At 43.4% G+C, this 18,135-nt stretch overlaps 1 protein-coding gene across 1 annotated transcript in view; it reads right to left on the bottom strand.

The window, feature by feature from the left end:
* RAB11FIP4 (RAB11 family interacting protein 4) overlaps nt 1-15,782 on the bottom strand; it is a 226,700-nt gene extending 210,918 nt beyond the window's left edge. Inside the window, 1 exon segment of the mRNA XM_030534485.1 lies at nt 15,589-15,782. Within this exon segment, the coding sequence (XP_030390345.1) occupies nt 15,589-15,741 (153 nt within the window). The 5' untranslated portion in view covers nt 15,742-15,782.
* Between the last annotated feature and the right edge of the window lie 2,353 nt (nt 15,783-18,135).

Genomic DNA, 18,135 nt, shown 5'->3' with positions numbered 1-18,135 from the left:
GTGTAAATCATTCATGTTTATATCTACTTTGACTCCTCCAAAACTACACATTTACCTCTTGAAAAGAGCTAATTTGCTGTACAATTACTGTAGCTAGGTGGTAGAAAGAACTGACCGTGACAGTTTCAATCAACTTTAGCCACCTATCACAACACACTGAGATACAGTTAGCCCAAAGAAATACCAGCAAGGGAGTTGCAGACCCTCTGAGTAGGGACGAACTAAACTGGGCTGGAAAAGAAAATGGCAGTACCTCCTAAGAGGTGCTCAGAGACCAATGGGCCAGCTTCTGCCCTCAGCTCTACCAATCACTTATACTCAGTTAGACTGGTGGGGCTGCATAATTCGAAGGAATAAGTCGAACTCAGTATGTTTATTGTGGGCTCCAGTCAACTGATCTCTTGAGACTGAAAGAGAAGACGACTATATAACAACTCAGTGTCCTTCTTTTCTTTGTTTCTCTTTGTGTATTGTTAATTTCTGGGTATAGTGGGCTTTCTGGCTTGATCTCTGTGTGGGTTCAGTGCTGGGTAACCAGAGTACACAGCAGAGGGGCTATTGGCATTTCTCCACAGGAAGGGATTCATATTTCATGTCACCATTTACACAAAATGGCCAATTTAATTCTCATCTCCCTCTTTTATATTTGCCATCACATGTTTAATAGACTCAAGTGTTATTCTGTTTGTAGGGAACATTGGCTGTGTGCTGAAAGCAAATGTGATGGCTGGAAGGAGGCTTTTCCAGCTGTCTTCCAGACTCTGGATCAATGGAGTGGAATATCATAGTGTTTACATGGGAGGGGGAGGAAGAGAAGTGGATCACTAAACACCAACATATAGTGATGGGCAAGCATACTGTGAGACCCGAATAATGTGCACAGGTAGCCCTTTGAATAATATCTAGCAACATGGGGCAGCCCATATAGGGCGAACAAACTGTTTGAGATCATGAAACAGAGCTGGTGATCTGAACTGGAACTGATTCTCCTGAGGCTGTCATCATTTCTGATACTCTATATGCTGTTACTGTTCGGTTCCTCCGTCCTCTGCTCCTGGTAGTACTGTACACACTTAGGCAATGAAATGCGTGATGCAATCTAGATTCACGTGTGCCAATGTGCAGAAAATCAATTTAACTGCCTCAAAGGAACTGCTGACATGGAAGATCACTAAGCAGTACCAGCTGTTCCTTGGTACTTGGAGTGAGGCCACAGAACAGGATTCCTCTGCACTCAGCATGAGCCATCAGTGTTAAACACGACGTCTCTGCAGAACACGATCTGCAGGTGTCCTGGTACATCCTCAGAGGACCAGAGAGGGACTGAAATAGACCTGTGACCAATGGGATACCATTGCAATGGTTATAATTACTATGTTTGTTCAATGACAAAAATATGTCGGAAGGAAGAGAAGTCACCTGAATCTGGTTTTGAAGGAAGGAAAACATATTTGTGCACGATACTTTGGACTGAAGATTTTTCACCAAGATTCTACTTTCCACTAAGATTATCTGTGTGACTGCCTAAAATCAGGGAGAACTTAAATCACTTATCATGCCTGCATAAAGCTCATTTCAAGAAGGTTCCCACCTAGCCCAGCCATCACCAATTAGCTGATTTCTTAAAGGCACCACAATAGAGGGATTTGGGGGAGGGCATTGGCTTTATGGATCAGAACATGATTCGTTTAGATTGACAAAACTGCCATTGACTTCACTGAGGGCAAAGCTCAGTTATTTTATCACCCATGGTTTTTTTCAGGTGAGGAGGATTGTTTCCTTTCTAAAGTTGGTACTTCCTATGAGAGAATTTAATATCAATTTGTCATTCATGAATGGTTTTCCTGGCCACATCCACCTCTTTAGCCCCAAGAGGTGGTTTTCATATTTCAGCCCTTTGACATGCAGAATTTATGACAGACACCATATCTGCCTCACACATAGTTGCCAGGAGCAGACAGAAAGCAAGTTTAGATTTTTTTTTTAATATGATGGCTGCTGGCAACAACCCATGCAAACCAGTTTCATTTTCTAAACTAGGCATGTTAGACCATCTGGCTGGGAGCCAATGAAACATCTCCTTTCCAGTAAATCTAGCAAACTGGACACAAGAGCTTTGAACGGGCCATAGAGACCTAAGTTGGAAGTGAAAAGGCATCACCCTTTCAGAGTGCAATTTTCCTCCAAGGAAATTTTCGGCACTAGTAATTATCCAATGAGAAGAGCAAAACTGTGTGGATTAAAAGGATTTATTAGTTCGAATTAATAAAGATCAAGCTGCCAATCTTCACAATGTATCTAGCTCCTTCCAGATGCCTCCTGACTCGCTATCTGATATTTTGCTTTCAAACAGATTGTTGTGTTTTCCAGCGAGATTGCCATCCTGAAGATCTGGGGCTTTTCCTCTACTCACTGGTCACCCAGCCGCCAAAAGGCTAAGATCTTTTCCACTCCTGCTTGAGACCCATGGCAGCCATGCCAGCTTTAAACAGACCAGGGCAGCTTTAAGGTCACTTGGCACTTCTCTGGCAGTGCAAAGTGGCCTTAGCTGAGCCAAGGATCTGGTCCTGGGACTCTTCCCTAAAACCAGACTGGGAAGCGCTGGATACCTGGTTACTCTCTGAATGCTGCACACTCAATTCTAGCTCTCAGTCTCACCAATCTTTTACCACGTGTTCCTCCATGTGCCTTTCTCCAGGAAACCCCACTCACAAATAACAGGATTTGTCCGTATGTGCAGGCTCTAATCGTTCAGAGATACTCTCCCTTTATTATCTGAGCTGAAAATTCTGAGTTGGAAAAGAAAGATGATGAAAAGTAAGGGAAGGAAGACCATTTTGCCAGTAAGTCCCCCCATTTTTTTCCCCAAATAAAATCAGCACCAGCTATGCTCAGTTTAACAGCAAGCATGGCTGGGAGCGGCTTTAACACACACCTGGGCCATTCTTAACCACTTCTGAAGTTTGAGAATATAAAACTCCAAACCAGAAAATGGCAGGAGAGAAAAACTATGAGGAAAAGCTACTAACCAATCAGCCCTACCTGCAGGTGACCAGTTATATACCAGCTCACAGGAATAGGAATATAGTTATTCACAATTTGCCTGACATCTACTTCCTTAAGAACTCTTGGGTCTTTCTCAGTGAAGAAAAACATAACTGCTCTTCTCAGTGTAGTTCTGCATTTTTTTAAAAGGGGGCTTTCAGATCTGCTCACTCAAAATGTTGATTTAAGGCATCAGTGAGAATTCCTTCTGAAAGCACCCCAACAGCTATTACTGTTTCTACGGTGATAGCGCCACTGTGCAAGGTGCTGTCCATACAACGTTATGCAGGTACAATGAAATCTTTTACTAGTGTTGAAAAGATTAAAAGCAGGAGCAAATAAATACTCTTTCCTTGCAGAAAGTTCTCAGCACCTTAGTTTTTATCAGCCTCTCCCAGTGCGCTGGCTCAGACACACTCCCTCAACTCCCCCGACATTCCTGCTTAGTGCAAAGTGATGGAATGAACCTGTGATTAGTTCTTCAGAGCACAGTCTCACACTCAAGACAGGCCACAGCAAATGCTGCACCCAGACAGAAACTCATGAGCTCAAGACCACAGTCTGAACTTACACCAAAGTACTGTGAAATGAAGGGAACCATAAGGCAACCACGACCCAGACCTATGGCAAGCTACAACCAAGGAAATGATGATAACATTGGGCGAATCCTCCAGTGCTTACTCTGGCAGAACTCCCACTGACACACAGGAGGGGCTGGAAATGACCCAAGTATCTGCCAAAATTTGGCCGAAAGTGCAGGGAGATGCACTGAAATGGGATCACTCCTCTTCTCCCTAAAAGCCACAAGTGTATATGTGTCAGACAATCAGTAGAGGCTATTTTGTCCATCATCTTGTCATCAGATTTTCTGACTGAAATCGCTCTAAATTCATAGCTGTTGCAGAGATTAGCTACCATGAACTACTGGCTGTCATATGGTTTAATTAGGTAAAATATATTCTTTGAGTGAGCATTTAGTCACTTGATATGTAAACAATGAAAACAACAATATTTTGTTACAGAGATCCTGAAATCTATTAATAACACGCAAACATTAAGAAAGCTGTTTGGGTACGCTTTTTATTTTTTTAAATCAGAACAGAAGTGGAGTAGGAAAGAAAATCGTATGTTCCAAAGGCTGTCTGGATTGTGTCAGGAAGGATCATTTCACTGTGATACATGGAGCTGCAGCAGAAACTGGAAAGAAAATGATTTGTGTGTTTCCACTTCCTCGTTGCAAAAAATAAAATCCACAACAACCCAGTGATTGCTGATACTCAGAACAACCCAGAGGGAGTGGAGAAAATATGCAGCAGTAGGTGTCACAGCAACAGAAGACCAATAGTGGTGGGTTTCTAGGGCTGGGAAATTATGAAGAATATTATTGGTGAATATAAATCATAAAAATAAATAAGCTATTTGTGGCTTGGTGCATAAATAAACAGAAATTTTCAGAATTTTTGATAAGTTTTTCCAAAACCCACCAGTTCTTTTATGGCAAAGTAGCCAAAAGCAAGGAATAAATGAACGTGTGGTGATGGGCTGAGATATGTAGCTGGAACAGACATACATAACTAAGGAAATAGAACCATGTCTTAAACACCAAAAAGGCAGCAATAGAATAGTAATTATAGATGATTAACATGGCACCCTATTAGGACTACAATATGCATACAGAGCAGCATGCATTTAATCGTACTGTCATATTGAGTCCAAAACACCATCCAAAGTTGTACAGCTAAAGCAAAAGGAATATTCAAGATAAATTAGTATGGTGGTTAGGAAGCATAATCATGTAGATAATACTAAAATATGATTTCTTGATTCCCAGCCCAGTGCCCTATCCATTAGATCATGCTGTCTCACAAGTATTTTGGATAAGTATTTTGTCTGTGTATTTAATTGCTGTCACTCATTAGGAGGCAGAGAGTGCTGCAAAACTAAACTAAAAATCAGGAAGTAGGAAGGACTCTTGATATTTCGTTTTTAATCGCACTCATTTATAATCACAGGGAAACGCTCTCTTTCCCTTCAAGTGAGGCCCTTTAATTACGCTTTGAATGGCAAGTAATTGAGATGTATTATACAGTACTTTTCTTTTATAGTCACGCTGCTCTTATAAATCCAAATTCTATACGACCAGCAATTGTGTCTGCCACTTCCTATTATCTACTTACTCACACCCTGGTCTGAGTTAGCTATGTTGCCACACACAAATGGGTATTTATTAGCAACATCTGCAGGTATCGAGGCCTGAGAACATACGTCTCTCAAAATGAACTGCAGTTTAAACACTGCTATGATTTCATTTGTAGTTCCTGCATAGATGAACAAAGTTAAAATAGTCTTATGAAGTTAGCCTACCTTACAAAGTAAAAATCCAAGTTTCTAACGTGCTCATTAATGTTTGGTTTTGGAATCAGATGCCATTAATGGGAAACATGCCATTGTTGATTGCACAAGGAATAATGAAATCATTTTACTTCAATGAACATTGTAAGGGAGTTAAATGTGTGTCCGCTTTGTTAGCCTGAAAGGCTTTCTGCAGGTTATCAATGGGTTGTGCTAAATTGCAGATGACAATGGAGCCTTGAGACCATATTTGCTTCTTCTACCATCCAACTGGAAATTCTCCATGCAGTTTTTTTGTTACATAACTGCACTCAAAAACAAAACAAATGTAAAACTTCAGAGCCTATAAGTCCACTCAGTCCTACTTCTTGTTCAGCCAATCACTAAGACAAACCAGTTTGTTTACATTTACAGGAGATAATGCTGCCCTCTTCTTATTTACAATGTCACCAGAAAGTGACAACATGCATTTGTCTGGTACTTTTGTAGCTGGCATTGCAAAGTATTTACGTGCCAGATATGCTAAACATTTGTATGCCCCTTCATGCTTTAACCACCATTCCACAGGACAGGCTTCCATGCTGATGATGCTCGTTAAAAAAAAATGTGTTAATTACATTTATAACTGAACTCTGTGGGGGAGAATTGTACGTCACTTGCTCTGTTTTACTTGCATTCTGCCATATATTTCATGATATGGCAGTCTCCAGGGCCGGTTTTAGGTCAATTCCACCAATTCTCCCGAATCGGGCCCCGCGCCCAGTGGCAGGGCTGCCGGGTGCGGGGGGGGGCAAGTGATCGAGAATCCCTTCCCTGGTAAGAGGCTCCATTTTAATTTTTACTCACCCAGCACTGCTCCGGGTCTTCGGCAGCACTTCAGCGGTAGGTCCTTCAGTGCCGCTGAAGACCCAGAGTGAGTGAAGGACCCACCACCAAAAACTAGGAGCCCCGCCCGGTGAGTACAAGCCCCACATGTTTTTTTACATGTTTTTTTTTTTTTTTAGTCATCCCTGCCGGGGCCCCATCAGAACTGTTCGAATTGGGCCCTGCACTTGCTAAAGCCGGCCCTGGCAGTCTCAGGTGATGACCCAGCACATGTTCATTTTAAGAACACTTTCACTACAGATCTGACAAAAATGCAAAGAAGGTACCAATGTGAGATTTCTAAAGATAGCTACAGCACTCGACCCAAGGTTTAAGAATCTGAAGTGGCTTCCAAAATCTGAGAGGGACAAGGTGAGCATGCTTTCAAAAATCTTAAAAGAGCACACTCTGATGCAGAAACTACAGAACCCAAACCACCAAAAAAAGAAAATCAACCTTCTGCTGGTGGCCTCTGATTCAGATAATTAAAATGAACATGCGTCGGTCTGCACTGCTTTGGATTGTTATCAAGCAGAACCCGTCATCAGCATGTATGCATGCCTCATGGAATGGTGGTTGAAGCATGAAGGGACATATGAATCTTTAGTGCATCTGGCACATAAATATCTTGCGACGCTGGCTACAACAGTGCCATGAGAACACACCTGTTTTCACTTTCAGGTGAGGTTGTAAACAAGAATCAGGCAGCATTATCTCCCAGCAAACTTATCTGTCTGACCGAGTGGCTAAACAAGAAGTAGGATTGAGTGGATTTGCAGGCTCTAAAATTTTACATTGTTTTATTTTTAAAGCAATTTTTATACATAAATCTACATTTGTAAGTTCAACATTCATGATAAAGAGATTGCACTATGGTATTTGTATTAGGTGAATTGAAAAATACTATTTCTTTTCTTTTTTACAGTGCAAATACTTGAAGTAAAAATAAATATAAAGTGAGCACTGTACACTTCGTATTCTGTGTTGTAATTGAAATCAATATATTTGAAAATGTAGAAAACATCCAAAAATATTTAAATAAATGGTATTCTATTATTGTTTAACAGTGCAATGAATTTAAACGATTAATTTTTTTAATTGCTTACTAGTTTTACATTTTAACAGCATAGACTGAATCTAGCATGGAGAGAGAGAGAAAATCTGCATAGAAAATAGCCAGTCTTGCCAAGCAGCTGGGTAATTAACCTCCCTAATTTCAAGCTGTACCTCCAACAATATGTAAAATGGAAGGAGCATTGGATTGTATTTGCAGGATCTACATGTTGAGGTTTTTCTCAAGTAGATTTTGCATTTGATCATACGACAACACAATGCCACTGTAGTTACACTTCTACCTGGATATAACGCGACACGATATAACATGAGTTCGGATATAACACAGTAAAGCAGCGCTCCAGGGGGGTGGGGCTGCGCACTCTTGTGGATCAAAGCAAGTTCGATATAATGCGGTTTCACCTATAACACGGTAAGATTTTTTGGCTCCCGAGGACAGTGTTATATCGGAGTAGAGGTGTACATCAAAGATAATCTCTCAAGGTAGCTCTAAAGCAGAGTTATTTAAATAAAAAATTCAAGAATGACTATTAAAAACATGTCTTTTCTCTGGTTTTTAACAAAAGCCTACGCGTTATGATCACTGGCATGTATTTCAGAACACAGCAGTAGCTAATTCTTAAGTGTGTGTGTGTAACCCACCCTCAGTGCTTGTATCTCTGAAATTCATTCATATTACATAACAAATTAGACTTGTAAGTGCACAGCAAACCTTACAGCAGTTCTCCTCATTACAGTGCTGTAGCAAACATATGATTAACAATAAGGACTAAGCCTACTTTATGTTACCTGGTTGGAAATACATGCTTGATTGTACGATGTACCAGTAGGTTTGTTTAAAGCACACTGCAGTACTGGCTTGCATTGAATTAGGAAAGCTATAGCAACTGTACCTTGACTAATCCAAAATCCCTTAAGCATCCCAGCGTTCCATTTTCAGAGTAGAAATTTTTCCCTACCCAGTCAAAATGATATTAAATAACTGGTCATTAACAAATTACTTTAGCGCATCAAAATGTGCACCAGCCTAGGTATTTACAAGAGAACGCTGTTGCATGGGAACTGCCCTTCTGTCCTCAGCATGGCTGGGTGACCATTTATTTGTTCTTTCAAGAAGTATTTCTCTGAAAAGCAGAGCACGAGGAACGTGGTAATTCTTTTCTGCTTCTATTATCAGAATACCACCACCCTTTGGTCATGCTCTAATACTTTTCCTTTGAAGGCTCAATGTTACAAGTCTTATTTTCCATATTGGTAGGTGCTTAGTTTAATGTATGCTGTAGCCTTATAATATTGAAAGACATGGCTGGATTCTGCTTTCAGTTACACTAGTGTAAATTAGGAGGAATTTCATATACCTCAGTGGTTTAATTCTAGATTGTCACTAGCATAGCTGAGAGAAGACTCTAGGGCAGTGGTCCCCAGCCTTTCAGTGTGGCCGGCGCTGGACGACTAGTTACTATCAATTCACAACAGTATAATTGATAACACCCTATAGGTTTTTATCCACTGCTGAAGTTCCCTCTTAAGTGCAATACCATTTCTATCCTGGCAAGTATTTGTTGATCTTAATATTATGCATACTGCTATCTAAGCATGAACACCTGTGCTTTTTTTTTTAAATGCTCCAAAAAGTGATTACTTCTCTGAAAATAAATAGTCAACATGTTTATCGTACTTCACTTGTTGCTGAAAACTGAATGTACAGTTTAAATAGAATCTAGCATTATGAAACATTAACTGACAACAGACTTGTAAAATACACACTTTCACATAATCCTTTGCCAGAAACCTGAACACATTTAACATGTAATTTGCAAGGCCTCTGGACACATCAGCTGCAAGTGCAACTATTTTCTAAGTAACAAGAAATCAGATGGCAATCAACTCCTGGTTTTTTCAGTGCTACAAGTGTTTCCCCAACTAGTGACTACACATGATCCAGCTATGGTATTTAAAATGCAGTGCGTTTTCCACATCTTTCTTCACAATCCCTGGTGAGTGGGCATACATAAACTGCTCAGCAACATGGAAGTTTCAATAACAGCTATCTGCAGGGTGGGTTTTGCATGCAGTCACCAAGAACAGAGCCAGTGTTGTCTACTGGATAGACAGGGCGCTGCATCAAGATTCTAGAGACCTCGGTTCTGCCACTGACCTGCTGCCTGACCTTGGTCAAGTCATTTCACCACACTTTCCCCTTTACTTAGATCTTTGGGGCATGGACTATCATTATGTGTATGACTGGGGCCTCCGCATGTTATTGGAGTATAAATAATAAGAATTCACTAGTAAAAGGGTTACACTGTTTCTCTTTTAAACTATTGTAGCTCTCAGGTGTAAAAGAGACAGTGTTACTTCAAGTCCGGCCATCATGTATGTGTTGCAAAACCAAGCTTGTATTAAACCAAAGCTCAGTAGAAATGCTTCCATAATAAAAAGCAATCCAATGAAAATGGTTGTTTTTAAAATCAACAAATATTGCCTTGCAGCATTTGAAACTTCAAGCGCGTTATCAAGGAGCAAAAAGAAAGTGGCACTGACGATAAACAAAAGTGAAACTGATGTCACAGATTTCCAGCATCCATAACTAAAGGAAAAGGCAAGCTCAGCAGTGGAAAAGTGACAAGCAAATTGGAACTTTAAATGTCTTTTATTTGTAATAATCTAAGGGGGACATTTTCAAAAGGCACAACTGGGCACTGAATTCTCATCAGTGCTTTTGAAAAGTCTGCCACTCTCCACTTTCTTGGTCTCATAGACAATAAATGTGTCTGTTTGCAACATATGGTTTTCAGTTGACAATACCTCGTTAAAAGCAACAACTATATGTAATCTTCCTGCTCTCACTTCCTGCAGCGTTTGGACCATATGTTGTAAAGTACTTGGGAAGCCTTTGGGCTAACAGCACCATGTAAATTTAAGATACTTAGTATTATTTGGCCCTTGACGTTTAATATGAATTGCTCCATCCTGTATGTATTAATATCTGTATTACAGCTGCAGTCCCTACGGGCCTCATCACACCAGGTGCTAAAAACAAAACCCCTGATCATGCGAACACTTATGCACATGCTTAACCGTGAGTATGAAAGTAATTAAATTGACTTCATTGAACTACAAGAAGGCCCCAATCCTGTAATGAGCCCTGCCTGAGCGCAGAGGTCTACTCGCATGGAATTCATCAGGGTCCAGTAATAAAATGACAGACCCTGCCTCTATAGCGCTCAGAGCCTAATTTAAGACAGTGTATGAAATCAAGGCAATATCTCCAAAGACTTCAGTGAAGCCAGGATTTCATTTAGGTTATATAGCAAAGAAGGAATGGAGTAAAAGTTGCTGCAACAGAGAGTTTTAAATAGGGCAACAGAAAAACAATTTCATCATCAGTGACAGGAGCCATAAAAAAACCCCAACGTTTAATCATATAAAAGCTAAAACTTTTCCAGTTTCACCTCTGTTATTTTGACTGTGCACATGAACAAGAGGGCTGCTTATTCCAGGCAAAAACCTGCTGTTTTGCTTCAAAATTTTGCCTTGGAGCAAATTTTCAGAAAGTTCCAGATCTCTTTTGAATGATAAACTTCATCATGTTGACAACAAACCAACCAAACTACCAACAACAGAAAGGGTAAAAACTTCATACTATGTTAAATTCTCACAAACTTCGGCAAATAACTCTAATTTTTTTCCTCAAGAATTTGTAAAATCAAAATTTTGCTTGGCCCTGGCTACAAATATATGAAGCCAAGGAGGAGGATTGTCAGATTAAGTAGGGCAGGACTGAATTAACCAAGCCAAATTTCACTCTCATTACACTACTGCAACCTCATAACTATTTGTGCTGAGAGTGTTATAGATAGTGGGGATGCAACAGTGCAAAATCTGGTCCTTCACATGTGAGGTATAAGATACACTGAACTGAAAGGCTAAAATCATTAATATATAGGGTCCAATCAATCTTCTGTTAAAGCCAATGGAAAGATTCCCATTGATTTTAATGGGACTGGATTGGGTCCAGAAAATGTAGAACGAAAACCAGAAGTACATTTCAACAATGAATTATCATGTGTTAGAATACGTTAAAGAGGACAAGGCAGCTCTCTGGCAGTGTTTCTTAGGTTTAATTTAATTTGACACATAGCAGATTTTCCTGCGCAATCGTTATTAGCCCCCTATGGAAGCGAGTTTGGGATGGCTGTACTGTTTTGGGGAACTGATTCTTTCTGTCTCCTGAGGTCACCAGTGATATATAATAAAGTTAATTTTGAATGACACTTTTTTAAACAGAATGGCAAAGTCATTATCCACCCACGCTAAGGTATTTACAGTACATCTGCACTAGGATCATTGCCTCTGTCTGTGGTTCCACAGCAAATCTCTTCTAGTGATTTGCATATCAAATTGGCTCAGCTGACAAGTCCAGAGATGATTTTTCAAACTGCCCATTCTGCAAAATCTGCTCCTGGGCTCTGAAAGCCAGCTGGACTTTCCCTGCCTCTTATGTTACCGCCAGCAGTGAAGATCCTGCAGTCAGAAAGGAGCAGACATGTTTATCGATGATACATGGAACAGAATAGCGTCCAGCTTGCCGTCTCCTAGCTAACCTGTCCGTGCCAGGAATAATCTTGTCTTTGTCAGTGAAATGAACAGACCTGACTCAGCCATCGCTAAATAGCACAGTGCAGTTCGTATATCACCACTTTTCTCAGGCAGGGTCCTAATGCCTTTTCTGATTTTGGACATCCCTGCCCTTCTTCCCTTTCCCCCCCTTCTCCATATTTCTCTGCCCGCAAACTTCTTCCTCCTTCCACATGCCTTACAGGTTCCACTAAATCCTCCTCCTCACTGATCACCCTACACACCCTTCATGTTGTTTCCTGCCATGCATGCTCCATATTTCCCTGCTGCTGTTCCCTGCACTGACTCATGGCACACCTATCTGGCTGAACACCACTGGGAAATCAATAACTTGATTGGGAGTGGAGGAGGCCATCATTCTTAGAGCACTCAATGTGCTCCTCTGATGACCATGACACCATCACTGCATCTGAAATACATCCTCTTGAAGCATCATGTCAAAGAACCACGATTACTTAACGTGGGTACTGGAAAAGCTTGGTGCTGTCTATAAAGTAAGGATCCTGTGAAGTTGGAACAGCTTCAAAACGTACCACAACACACTCAGCCCTCCTTATTTTTCTCCTTCTTGCAAACTCTCAGGCCCCCCCCCATTTTATTTGGTGATATCCCGCAAGAATCAGAGATGAATCCGAGAAGGCAGTATTATGATCAGGATCAGGCTTAGGTTGTGGTTGAGACCGAATCGGGGTTAAGGTCTGGCAGCAGATTCAACAGCACTGAAATCACATAAGCGAGTCTCATGAGATTTTGGCCCCAAATGGTAATATTTTAGCTGCAGCAACCAAAGCTAGAAAATAGCACCCACCCTTCTGGATTAGGAGCTGTCCCAGAACCAAAACTGTAGAAGCAGGGGACATGAATCCACATGCACATAACACTAAAATTAAAGGAGTTCAGATGTGAAGTTCTGGTTTCGTCCATCCAAATCTAGCAATACTGTAGCATACCAACTACTGAGGGCTTGATCCAAAGCCCACTGAAGTCAATGAAAGCCCTTCCAATGACTTCAACAGGCTTCAGATCAGACTACATATACAAAGAGAAATTAAGACAAATTGTAATATGCATGCTACTAAAGACATAGAGGTAAATTCCATTCGTCTCATCTTTGTAAGTATATTTTTCAAACATTGTTGGTTACAACAAACAAGAATGCAGTGCTGATTACAGGGCATTTCTCATTACCATTCACTCTGTTTAGCTAGACATATGCCGCAGCCTATAATTTAATCTCTTATTTGCATATTATTTATTTTTCTGGCACCTGTTCAGTAATCTAGGCCCCTCCCAAAATTCAGAATACACCATTCATGGTTTATAATTTTCCAATACAATACTTTAGTTCATCAGTCCCCCCCTTTACATATTTCTAATACATTCATCTACAGAAAACAAAGACATTTTTAAGACATCTGATTCAACCTTTTATCTCCAGTTTATTCTCCCTGCTCCCCTTCTAATAACCTGATTAGAATTTATGGAAATCTAAGACAGAAGGAACCTGATCATCTCGGCTGATCTCCAGTAAAACAAAGGCCAGAGAATTTCACCAACCTTCCTAACTGCCAGCAAGAAAAGGTTATTGATCTAGGAATGAAATAAATACAGTAATGCAAAACCCACCCACAGTACAATGCTTCTTGCAACATGGATTTAAGAATTTAGGCCCTTAGTTTATATAGAAATGTATAACGTTTCAAGGGACAAATAAAAACAGAGAGAGCAATAGAGCTCATTCCTGTCAGTCCTTTCTTCTCCAAATATTACTGGTTACTGAATAATAACTCTAGTCTCTCATTAAAGAAATATTCAACAACAGGTCTATGACTAGATACAAGAAATGGAGCCTCCTGTATCCTCTTTCTTAAATTTAATTAACAAGTCTTGTTCCATTACCAGTGCTGATCCAAAAATTAGTAACTTGATTTGACAATAACTATGAATTCATTATGATTTTTTCCTATAGTGCTTCCTTGGAACCCTTTTATAAACTTCTCTCTCTTTACAATCCCCACAGATTAATTTATTTTACCGCATTTTAAAAGGTCAGAACTTTTCATCCTGACACCAGCTTTGTTTTGTTGTGCTGCCTTCTTTTTTCAAGTGCCAGAGCATTTTGTTATGTGGAGACCCGGAGATGAGGTACCAGATTCTGAAGTGGGGACTCTTCTCATGAAATACAGATTTCATATCTGGTTAATTTTGTTTGAGATTTCTCTCTTTACTAAATAAATTTAGAAGGAACTGTTTCAACTGAAATTTATGCAATTATTCTAATGAATATTGGGCCAAATTCTGTTCTTTCTTACACTACTGTAATACAGTGATAATGGTTCCATGAAAGTAATAGCTCCACTGAAGCCAGTGGAGTGACTCCAGATTTATGCCTGTGTCAACGATAGACTGACTTCGGTCCCTAATTCTAACTCACACAGCTTTTCTGTGAGTGTCATTGCAGATTAATACGATGCTGCTAAATGGCTCCTCGGACATTCCAGAACACACTGTGTGTTCTTTAAACACTAAGAAGGCCAAACAGGACTTACTTGTATAAGGAATTATGACAGACCCAGGGCAGAGTAACAGATCTTGCAATAAAGGCACTCACTTCGAAAGAGAGTCTTCTTTGTGTAATTTATGGAGCCTATTTTCAGATTGTCCACATAGCTAAGGAGGAAATGTTACCATGCCAGAGAAACCTTTGCTTTCACCAGAACAGTCATGCCTCGCAAAATAACCAAAAAGAAGAAGAACAACAACAAAACAACCAAACAGCAGAAGAACCATCACATCGGTTTGCTAGCCCAGGTGTGTTTCTGCTTAGAAAGTCAATTCTGCCATTGAAAGAAAGCCCAGTTTTGTAAACAAGGTCAAACCCAGGTGTTTCTTGGAGTCAGGTGGCTATCTGCATCAGGACAAAAGAGCACAGCAGGAAATAAACTAAAGAAAATATGAGTTTGTCCCTGCAGTCTGATTCAGACCAAAAAAAATGGGCTGAATTCGGAGTTGCCTTACCCCAACTGTTTATTCGCATGGAAGGCAATGCAGGGTTTGGCCTGTTTACCTGACTGGCAGCAGGATGGTATGTTCAAAGACACAGACAGAAATCCAAAATGTTGACTTCAGTGAAGTTACTCTCCCCACGGACAAGAGAAAGAGAATTTAGAAAACTGGTGCAAATGTGGTTCCCTGTATAAACATAATAACCGTCCCCCTGGGCAAGAGAGGTCTGGAGTCAGATGAGCAGAGAAGTAGCCCCACGCTCCCTGACTGTCTCTCTTCCTCTAGCTGCAGGGGAAAGTGCATTTCCATGCCACCACCTCGGACGTGATGTGCCCAGAGCAGCCTTGCCCTGCGGTACTGAGCGCCTCGGGGGCGGCCCCCTGCTCAGAGCCGAAGCGCGAGCGAGAAGCGGCGGTAGCAGGGGAAAGTGGCTGCAAACGGGCAGCGATGCTGGCGCCCCAGGCAGGGGAGCCTGCAGGTGCAAAGGGAGTGGATGCAGGACGGGGAGGGGAGCTGCAGGGTGAACCGGGGGAGGCAGGAGCAGGGGATGGGGCTGGAGGAATCGGAGCCCCGGGGGCAGCTCCCCGCGCCCCCAGCCCCTCTCACCTCATCCCCTTGGCCGAACTGCAGCCCCAGGGCGACGAAATGCTGCACCCGGATGAAGCCGTCCGCGTCCTCGTCGCACACGTCGAAGACCTCCTTGAGCTTCCGCAGGAACCGCATCCAGTCGGCCTGTTCCCCCGGCCCGCAGGGCTCCATCCCGGGCACCTAGCGGCGGCCCCGCGCCAGGCGCCAGCCGGCAGCAGCCATCATCGCCCGGCTGCCTCCAGCCGGCGTGTGACATCAGCCAGCCGGGGGAGGGACCACGGAACCGGGGGGGCGGTGGGAACAGGGTGTGTGTGAGAGGGGAGGGGGAGAACCAGGGGGAGGAATGGGGGGGATGTGAGGGGGAGAACCGGGAGAAGGGAGAGGGGAGGGGGAGAACCCGGGGATTGGGGGGGATGTGAGAGAGGAGGGGGAGAACCAGGGGATGGGGGGGGTAATGTGAGAGGGGAGGGGGAGAACCAGGGGAAGTGATGGGGGGGATGTGAGAGGGGAGGGGGAGAACCGGGAGAATGGAGAGGGGAGGGGGAGAACCAGGGGATGTGGGGGGGATGTGAGAGGGGAGGGGGAGAACGAGGGGATGGGGGGGTAATGTGAGAGGGGAGGGGGAGAACCAGGGGAAGTGATGGGGGGGATGTGAGAGGGGAGGGGGAGAATCGGGAGAAGGGAGAGGGGAGGGGGAGAACCAGGGGAAGTGACGGGGGGATGTGAGAGGGGAGGGGGAGAACCGGGAGAAGGGAGAGGGGAGGGGGAGAACCAGGGGAAGTGACGGGGGGATGTGAGAGGGGAGGGGGAGAACCGGGAGAAGGGAGGGGGAGAACCAGGGGATGTGGGGGGGATGTGAGAGGGGAGGGGGAGAACCAGCGGATGTGAGGGGGGAGAACCAGGGGGATATGTGAGGGGAGGGGGAGACCCAGGGAATGTGACAGGGGAGAGGATTGAGAGGGGAGGGGGAGAACCAGGGGAAGGGAGAAGGGATGGGGAGAACCGGGGGAATGTGAGCGGGGAGGGGGAGAACCAGGGGAAGGGAGGGGGATGTGAGAGGGGATGGAAGAACCCGGGGAAGGGGAGGGCGGAGGGGGAGAACCAGGGGAGGGGGGATGTGAGGGTGGAGGGGGAGAACCAGGGGTAGGGAGAAGGGGAAATGTGAGGGGGGAGAACCAGGGGATGTGAGGGGGGAGGAGGAGAACCAGGCGAAAGGAGGGGAGGATGTGAAAGGGGATGGAAGACTGGGGGAGGGGAGATGTGAGGGGGGAGGGGGAGAACCAGGAGAAGGGGAAATGGGAAGGGGAGGGGAGGGGAGAGGAGCAATGTGAGAGGAGAGGGAGAGAATCAGGGGAGGGGAGAAGGGGGATGTGAGGGCAGAGGGGGAGAACAAAGGGGGGGAGAGGAGAACCGAGGAAGGAAGAGCGGGATGGGGGAGAAGGAATGTGAAAAGGGAGGGAGGAGCATTATTGCGAATATGGGGGAAGGAGTCAGGTGAGACCATTCCCTAGAGCTAAAGGCAAACAGGTATCAGCAGGAGACACAGCCACCTCCCCAGGGGTTTCTGGCTCTGCTTGTGCCCCTAGGCACAGGGCTGCATTTTGCAACCAGATCAGCAGAGAGATGCTGCTGCAGCTGTTAATGGGAGCCAGAGCCAGCAGGCCTAAGCAAAGCCCTCAGTTACCCTGGATCCGGTAAAGGAAAAAAGGGGAACTCACATTGCTAGGGGGTGAGGGAGAGAAGGGAGCATGCAAAATGCGGAGGAAGAAAGAGAAAAGCAAAGAAAAAGTGTGGGAGGAATGAAATAACCTGTGAGGACAGCAGCCAAAGGATGTTTTTGTGAAAGAAAAATGGTAGGGGCCGCTCACCAGGTACCAAGTGCATGAAGGGTAACAGCCCAAAGGGGTTAGAGGAAAAACTGGGAGTAGGAAGAGAGAGAGGCTGGGGAAAGAACAAGGAGACAGGCTGGGGTGGAGTGAGAGCCTGAGCAGAAAACTAACAGCAAAGTTGGCAGCAGGTTTTAGTAGTTAGAGCATGGAATTGAGGCTCAGAGAACCTGGCTTCTATTCCTGGCTCTGCACTGGCCCACTGAGTCACCCTTTGTGCCTCAGTTTTCCCATCTGTAAAATGGGGGTAATACTTGCCCTCTATAAAATGCTTTGAGCTCCACAGCTGAAAAGTATCAGGTAACAGCTCAGTATTAGAAGTCAGTGGAATATAAAATAAAGAAGAATCAGATTAAATTGAGGAGGGCTGGAGATGAAACAAAAATGCGTGACTAAGATAAAGAGAAGGCAACCACCCATCTGGTCCAGATAAAGTGAATAGTTGCATCTTACTTTGTGCTACTCAGAAAACATCCCGCAGCAGTGTTGGTTTGTAAGAAGGGACATTGCATGGTGATATAAGTCAGACATGACAAAGTCATTTAATGACTCACCTGCCATTGCAAGTTAGGCCTTCCTGTTATTCAGTGTAAATTTAGCCTTTCTTAATTTAAACCCTTGTTACTTTCCCTGGCCTCCACACCCCCCTCCCCCAGTTTAAAATAACCTTTCTAAGCTA

This window comes from Gopherus evgoodei, chromosome 15 (genome assembly GCF_007399415.2).
Source record: "Gopherus evgoodei ecotype Sinaloan lineage chromosome 15, rGopEvg1_v1.p, whole genome shotgun sequence".
Classification (NCBI taxonomy): Eukaryota; Metazoa; Chordata; order Testudines; family Testudinidae; genus Gopherus; species Gopherus evgoodei.
The sequence above is the reverse complement of the archived record's forward strand: the minus strand, read 5'-3'. Positions and strand labels throughout refer to the sequence as shown.